Source organism: Xiphophorus hellerii, chromosome 19 (genome assembly GCF_003331165.1).
Source record: "Xiphophorus hellerii strain 12219 chromosome 19, Xiphophorus_hellerii-4.1, whole genome shotgun sequence".
In the NCBI taxonomy this organism is placed as follows: Eukaryota; Metazoa; Chordata; class Actinopteri; order Cyprinodontiformes; family Poeciliidae; genus Xiphophorus; species Xiphophorus hellerii.
The window spans coordinates 11,196,896-11,204,896 of NC_045690.1; the positions used below are offsets into that span (position 1 = coordinate 11,196,896).

General features: G+C 39.5%; 1 protein-coding gene across 3 annotated transcripts; it reads left to right on the forward strand.

Moving 5' to 3' along the window:
* On the forward strand, positions 1 to 8,001 carry arhgap11a (Rho GTPase activating protein 11A). Of its 3 annotated transcripts, none has more exons than XM_032547386.1 (12): positions 1 to 663; positions 1,442 to 1,509; positions 1,613 to 1,709; positions 1,797 to 2,053; positions 2,192 to 2,355; positions 2,443 to 2,583; positions 3,329 to 3,403; positions 3,803 to 3,976; positions 4,058 to 4,187; positions 4,890 to 4,998; positions 5,814 to 5,928; positions 6,011 to 8,001. In XM_032547386.1, exons 1-12 carry the CDS (start codon positions 535 to 537, stop codon positions 7,444 to 7,446), a joined length of 2,895 nt encoding a protein of 964 aa, XP_032403277.1. In that variant the 5' UTR covers positions 1 to 534; the 3' UTR covers positions 7,447 to 8,001. The 3 variants fall into 3 exon arrangements, with proteins under 3 accessions (XP_032403277.1, XP_032403278.1, XP_032403279.1); XM_032547387.1 differs by having other exon boundaries at positions 5,850 to 5,928; XM_032547388.1 differs by lacking the exon at positions 3,329 to 3,403 and having other exon boundaries at positions 2 to 663.

Sequence of the window (8,001 nt, forward strand, 5' to 3'; positions counted from 1 at the left end):
AGGGAGCGCCGCTGTTTGAAAGTACTCCGGAAATAGGTAGCCAGCTTCACAACCGATTGTTGAGAGGACGATAGCATCATGCAGTAAACTTGTGGAAGGCCTAAATAAGTGGAATGTACTTCGCTTATTGATTGAGAAAACATAGTGGACAACTTGAGGTCGGATGGAAACGAGAAACTCTTTCGTTTTTTCGTTTGTTTACAAACTAACATGACTGCTAAGCTGTGTAGCTAACGTTTGCTTGCTAACTTGATGACCGCAACGTATACACGAGAGAGGCTGCTTACTATGTATAATTCACTGTCGTGATACCTGGACAGTGACGCTTTTGTCTCGTTGAACTGTAAGACCGTTAGTAGTATTAATAGGTGCCTCGAGAAAATGATTTAGAGATTTGAGAAAAGTGATAGAATTAGAAAGAGCTGGGTTTTAGGCAGGACTGTTTCCCGTGTACCTTGTTCATTAATGGTGGTGAAAGGGAATAGTATCAGAGATCATTAATAGTGCAATTCTTCGAAGGAATTACTTTAAAACATGAACGTCATGGAGAAAAATGTGATGCGTTTAGCGGCTGTTCAGCACCTTCGCACCGTTTATGGAATAAAGATAAAGAACTGGAACAAAAACAAAGCAACCAGCTGCAAGTTAACAGCCACCCATTTGGTAAGTTTAAAGACATTTAATCAACATTACCATATTTGTCTTGTGCTTGCAGTAGCTGTAGATTTTTCCCACTTGATAAAACAATTATGGTAACTTTAGATCAAGAATGAACAAAACTCCACCATCAGCTTTCATTATTCCTTTGTTTGCAGTTGAGACAAGCAAATGTTTTCTTACGTCAGTCACTGTTGATTCTTTGTGTGGCTCTGCCTCTGATTATTTGCACAGTAGCCAGCAATATAAATCTAAATTTAGCAACAACCCGACACGGATTTTCAAATTGAAAATTCGGATACACATTTATAAAAACGGAATAGTCATTACCACATGACCTACTTTTTCGAAACTGACTTTCAGGGTTGCAACACTTTTGCAACGCCTGTTAAAATTTACAAAATGTCCCTAAGATGCAGAATCAGCAGCTTAAAAAAGAAGTGAGGATCGTGACATTTCAGCATTTTGTTCAGCATTTTATAATACAAATAGGCAAAAGCTGCTTTGACTATTTCAAGCAGTCAGTAGTTTAATCAGAAAGCTGTTGAGGACTGAATTATTAACTATGGTAAGAATCACAAGCTGGTCAGGCATTTGGGAAGTGGAAATTGCAAATATTTTCAGTCATACTTTTCCAAAGTCTTTCTAATCAGACAGCAAAGAAGTTGCCAGAGTTTCTAATTTGTCTGAAGCTATGTATTAATGTTGATGAAACCATTTTTTATTTAAATCTAAGAACTGGATAAATAATAATTATTATTATGTCTTTTAATAATTTCCAAAGCAAAAAGTTTTTGGTGTACCGCTGGACAGCTTGCCTTGCTACAATATGGAATGTGGACGTGTGCCAAGGTAAGAAAGCTCACTAATTATATTTGAATTCTACTTGCTTTTTGCATGTTGGAACTTGCTGTTATGCAAGTATTTTACAAAAAAATGTTCACCATCTTTGCAGCTTTCTGGTTGATGCTTGCATGAAACTGCTTGCACATGTTGAAACAGAAGGTCTGTTCAGAAAATCGGGTTCTGTTGTACGCCTGAAAGAACTCAGGGTGAGTGTTAGCCATGGCTGGCCTTGTTTTCTTTTGCAAATTCTTTGGGAACTGCATTTCACAACAAAAATATGTTTGTTTCTCCAGGCTAAACTCGATGCAGGAGAAGAGTGTCTGCCAACAGCTCGTCCCTGTGATGTCGCAGGTTTGGTGAAGCAGTTCTTCAGGGAGCTCCCAGAGCCCATTCTGCCCACAGAGCTGCAGGATGCCTTTCTCAAGGTCCAGCAGCTGCCCTCTGCGGAGGAGAGAACCTCTGCCACCATGCTGCTGTCTTGTGTGATACCAGACAAAAACATTTGTGTACTGCGTCACTTTTTCGACTTCCTTCACAGTGTATCCCAGAGGTATTGTAACTACTTATAGCTGAAGTTTGTTTATACAGTTTTCCTCTCATCTTCAGTGGAAGTTATGTGTCTTGATGCAGATATTTTTAGAAGAAAAGGACATTCAGAAATGTATTCTATTTTCTTTTCGGATTGTAGAAGTGCAGAGAATAAAATGGATAGCGGTAACTTATCTGTGATTCTGGCCCCAAACCTCCTTCACTCTGGAGACGGAACAGAGAAGATGAACGCCAACACGGAGAAGCGCCTTAAATTACAGGCAGCCATTGTGCACTGCTTTATAGAGAATGCCCAAAACTTCGGTATGACTTGAGACACTATGCCTGAACTTCCTCTCTTAGCTGTAGAATTTGTTTTCTCATATTAAATACTTAACTTGTGTACTTCAGGTGTCCTACCTCAGTTTCTTCAAGAGAAAGTTCCTGCCATGATGGGTTGTGAGCCAGGGGCTCGATCGCCCTCTCAGGAAGAACTAGAAGAAGTGAACTTAAACTCAGGGATGAAGAAGAAAAACAGACGCAGCTTTGGAGGTAAAACTCTTAGTTAAAGTTGTATTATGGGCATCTTTAAATGAGAACTTGAAATACTCAGGGAAAACCAACAACTGAAATGTAGCTTTAAACTCTAGTTGACCATAATTGGGTGTTAATAGGATTCTTATCTTGTCTAGAAAATTCTGGAAAATTATATTTGATTTTTATATTTTCTGGGTCTGCATTATTATGATAGAAAGGAAATGGATCTAAAAAATATATTTTATTTGCAGACTTTAGTCCATATCCCAACATCTAAAAGTTCTATGAATCCATCCATTTATCTTTCAGTTTATCTTTTTGTCTGTCAACTATCTGTCCTCCTGTTTGTCCCTCAGTTCTTTTGTCCATCTGTCCATCCTCTTGTTTTTCTATACATCTGTTCATCCTTTTGTCCGCCCATTTGTCTATGCTTTCATTTGCTGCCTGTCCATTTGTTTCTCAATCCATGTATGTATGCGTCCGATTGTCCCTGTCCACAGTTCTGGTGTCTGCTCAACTATCCGTTCATTTTCATTCCTTATCTGTCCACCTGTTTCTTCATTCATTTGTCCATCCAGGCATCAATTAATGTCTTTAATTCATAAATTCATATGTATGCTTTATAAATTACCTTAAAATGGGCTGAAAACTCTGGAGATCTGAGTCAGAAGAACTGTTAATATAGAACATATTGTGTAAAGCTGCCAGTGTTTTCCTAAGAAAATCCTGTTTATTTGGCTGGGTTTGTCTCATGTTTCAGATATGGTCTGTGGTGCACTGAATAAGATAAAAACTAATAGAACTCCCACAAATATCAGCCAGACCGAAGGTCTTGGTAGGTACAGTTGTCACACGAGATAAGATTTGCAACAGAAAGCATGAGATGCTGAAATAATCTATCTCCTGTGCAAATCAGATTGCAGCCTTTGTCTTCTTGAAAGTGGAATTAATGTTTTGTTTTTTCCTTCATGAAATATGATGCTTTGTTTTTTTTTTCTCACAAAAATCTTTTTCAAATCACCTTCTGTAGCACCTATCATCTGAAGATTTTGGAATTGCCTGGCTTGCTGGCTTTGCATTTTTTGCCTGCTCGTGATATTTGCATATAATCACCTACAATTGTCTGCTGGCTGGTCATCTTCGCTTTGGTTCAAAATAATTTATTGTTTTTTATTATTGCAGCAACTTCTTATTTGAAGACATCTTTATCTTAAGTTTTTCCATTATTTTCCAGTGTTTTCTTCTACAACTCCTGTGATAGCAACACCATCCTCAAAGAGAAAACTTCCACTGGAACCTCGTAACTCATTCGGATTTTCAAACAAGAAGCGTAGATCTGTCAAAAAGACTCTTGGGTTTGAACTTCTCCCCAGCTCTTTGTTCAACGGGACCTCCACTCCTGGTTCAGGTACTGTTGAAAGCTTGTTCAACTCTTTTGCTGCACCTGTCAGTTATAGTTGAGATTAAATGTTTCTTGTATGCTTTCCAGCCTGCAGTGCTTCAGGAGTTCTGGATTCTTCCCAAAATACCTTCTCGTCGACAGGGAGGTCGAAAAGGCAACCATCTACCTCTACAATAAGGAAGAGTAAACGATTTAGCCACAGGCATATTGTCAACAGGTAGGTCACAAAACTGTTTCCTTTGTCTGCATCTTTATTTTGAAATGGATTCATTATTATGCTTTTACCAACTTGCACTGATTACAAGTAGTTTGTAGTTGGTTTTTTTCCCAGTACGTCCCCCCCACTTCCTCTACTGGGGAAAATAGGAAAAAAAACACACCAAGGCTGAGCTCAGTGCACTTGTGTTCAAACTGTGCCATATATATATTTATTAATAAATGACTAAAAAACTAACATCCCCCTGATGTTTAATCTCTCCCTGTGTAGGAAACATGTGTCTGGATGTAGCAGTGGTTATAGGTCTGTTTTGGGTTTTTTTTTTGTTACAGCTGAACTCTCTAATGTGCATGTACTACTGAATAAGAAAATAACCCTAAATCATCCAGCTTGAGTTTACAGATTTTACAAATCAAATCCAAATTGTCTTTTACCATTTATCCTACCGCAACTATTTCTCTCTCTATGTCTGTAAGTTCATTACCGCTGTTTTTTTTTGTTGTTCTTGTTGAATATCTTGCATATATTTCTTTTGATAAGCAGATCATATAAATTTCTGTGAAATTATATGTAATAACCTTATCAATTACATTTAACTGCAGTGGGTAAACAGGAAATGGATCTAATCTATTTTTCTTGTTTCTGTATTTAAGCTGGCCAATTTATGTTCCTCACAGATGTTTAAATCTGTTTCCCTCTCAGGGTTGAATCTGGAAGAGCTGGCTGCTTTTCTCCTAAAGTCACCAAAAAAGAAGCTCCACTCAAATCTCTGCGCCTGCGTTTCAATCTGGGGAGGAGCAACAAAGACTCTGTAAGTGTGGCGCCCCACTAGAACTCTAGCATTTACAAATTTTATTGAAAAATTTTGACCAGTTACATGAAACAGCCACACCCTGTGTCCTGCACTTACCTATTTTTAAAAAATAAAATTTTACACCCTCAGTGAAATTGCTGTAAAATTGTTTCACATATTCTCTGCACTGCGGTTTACAGCTAGCACCTTATTAAAATGTTCTGAAGAGTAACTTGCAGAAAAAAGTATATGAATCATCTTCTATAACATTCACAGTGGGTGAATGACTTTATTGATGCTGCTTCATATTCGTTTTCCTCTTTTCACGTTCTCCTCACTATTGTTTAGTTCTTCAGATTTGTGGTTTTGATATCAACAAAATAACAGTGCGTACTTTTTACTTTGTGTCTGGTTTCCTTTCGTTACCTGGCATTCCTTGGAATGAATCTGCTCACCATTATGAACTTATGCAACGGACAAATGTGACTTACGGTAAATAAAAATATTGCTGGGAGTTTTGAAACGGAGTTGGGAAAAAATTACTCAAAATTGCTTGGGTTTTCTAGGTGAGCTGTATATTATGTGCAATTCTATTGTTGCAAAGTTTTGTGTATATTAAGAACCATACAATAATAAAAAGCCAATCAAATCAATACAGATGTCTGTGATTTCTGTCTTCCTCTGAAGAACTAACCCTAAAACCTGCTATTTTCTAACATTATGTTTAACTTTGGTAGCCTCTTTTGGGTCTCTTTAACAAAACACTAGCTTTTAGCTTAACCCTCTTTGAAGGCTCTTTCATCTTTCATTTCTCCTTTGTGGTGCTGATGAAGGGGTCTGGGTCCATTGGCTTGCGTCTTGCCACTCAGGAGAGCACCAGCGGTTTCATTTTCAACAAGGAGATGGACTTTACCCCATCAAATCTGGACAGAAAAACTGAATCCAAGAGTAAGTACCAGAAAGCATGCAATGTATTGTTAAAAATGTCCATTAAATGTAACATTCTATTAATTCTACTTCTATTTTTCAGGCTCAAAATACATCAGCAAGTCAGAAGATAACTTGCTGACCCCCCAGTGTGATTCGAGTGCCCACCAGGCCTCATGGATTGTGGAAACTCCTGTGGGAACACAAGCTTTGGACAGAGGGTCTTTCACAGACACTCCATTGACCACTGCCCTCAAGGGCAGCTACTTGTCTGAGCCAGCGATCGTTGCTTCCAAGCTGTCACCGGCAAACATTCTTCCCAAGAAGCTGTGCTGTGCTTCTAGCTCAGAGAGCCTGGAAAGCATGCGCTTCGTCTCTGAACCGCTGAGACAAAATGATCCAGCTGTAAATATCCAGAGTGACGCCAGAGAGCCGGAGAGTGACCTCCGGGCTTCCAAACAGGGCTTCTGCAGCTCAGTTGGAGAAAGTGGGATTAAATTATCAGCAAATGTTCCTGGTACTCCAACCTCAGCCTTTGAAATTAATACCTTTTGCCCACAAGCTCAGGCTGATGAACAAAAGGTTACTTTTGGTCAATTTAATTTTGAAGCGCTCACTCCTTTGCATATTGATAGTTGTGTGTTTGAGTCTAGTCCACACTGTAGTCCAGTAGTCAAAAAAGGTTTATCTTCTTCCTTTGGTCGCTGTAGCAATTCCATGTTGGGGTCAGTTGAGAGAGTTCCACAGCAGATGAACTGCAGCAGGCTTATTGATGCTTTGGACATGCAGAGTCCTGCTCATTTCTCACTGGCTGTCTTTTCTGGGCTCCAATCCACTCCCTACAAGCCGGGTGTTGAACTCGATGATGAACCCAATATGCCAAACAAAACTGAAACTTTAGGAAGCAAGTCACATGAGGGGGTGAACATTTCCCCAGAGAGTGGAGCTAAAGTCAAACACCAGCCAGCTCTCTCACCAGATGGCCGGCAGACCCAAAAGCGTCGGGTTCTAGATCACATTCAACACTTCAACAAGCTCACCCTTTACTCTCCTTCAAGCTCAACGAACAAGCAAATAAAATCTCCCATGAAGTTCCAGCGTACCCCTGTGCGACTGACTGTACGTAGGATCAACTCTTTGACGGGAGAGAGCAGGAAGCCCAATAAAATCCCAGAACTCACTGCTAACCAGGCTGGCCATGTGACAAAGGCTGTGAGTCTAGAGAGCGGTCTCTCGCCTCATCCACAGCTCCGGCCACAAGTAGAGCGCTCCAACAGTACGGCTCCCGCAAAGAAAGCCCCTCCTGTCCCACCAAAAAGACTCAGCACCTTGCCCCGAAAACTCAAGCCCGGTGCCTTGGGTGACATGACCAACAAAGTTCAACCAAAACCCAAAGTGGAGTCTGATCCATCAGCTGCCCAGAAACCAATCATTATGCAGCAGGTTGCAGCAGAGAACATGAGCCATTACAGAGGTTCTCCAAGAAACCCTCTCAACCATAACCAACTTCTGTCTGCTACAAAACCTGTCGACTTGTAGGAGACTGCCTTTTTCTCTTCTTTTTTTCCCTTTTTTTTGCTATGTGGGTTTCTTTACCCCAAGACATTAAACATTCCGACATGTTTACCTTAAGCTCTAATTTATGTTAGCTGCAGCAGGTTTGTGTTGTTTTACGAGCCTATTGGGAGACGTTCAGATGCCTTAAGTAAAATATTGACATATCACTCTGTATGGTTGCATGTTAAGCGTTTAGATCACAAAGTGCAGGGTAAATTATGTAAAATGTTGATAGCTGGTGGTGTGAATGGAGATATGGATGTTACGCTTTTATTTAAAAACCTTGAAAGATCTCTTTGTTTCTTAGGGAGCTAAAGAAATAGTTGAATATATCCTTTTCTTACTGTCTTGTCATAAAAAGAAGAGAAAGAAATCCTTGTTTTGTTGAATTTATAGAGGGATAAAAAGCCTATCAGTGTTTATAAATCTGTATGCTTTGGTCAATTTTTATTTTACTTTTTAATTTTTTTTGCTTTGCTTTTTGTCAGCACTGTGAAATGCTCCAGACAAATAAAAACGGCTTCATACTTTTGTGAA

Excerpts from the sequence above, each read along its gene's own strand:
- arhgap11a (XM_032547386.1), top strand. The coding sequence starts at position 535 with ATGAACGTCATGGAGAAAAATGTGATGCGTTTAGCGGCTGTTCAGCAC. Across the intron at positions 2,054-2,191 it reads CTTCACAGTGTATCCCAGAG|AAGTGCAGAGAATAAAATGG; the intron begins GTATTGTAACTA and ends TTCGGATTGTAG. Across the intron at positions 2,356-2,442 it reads AGAGAATGCCCAAAACTTCG|GTGTCCTACCTCAGTTTCTT; the intron begins GTATGACTTGAG and ends TGTGTACTTCAG.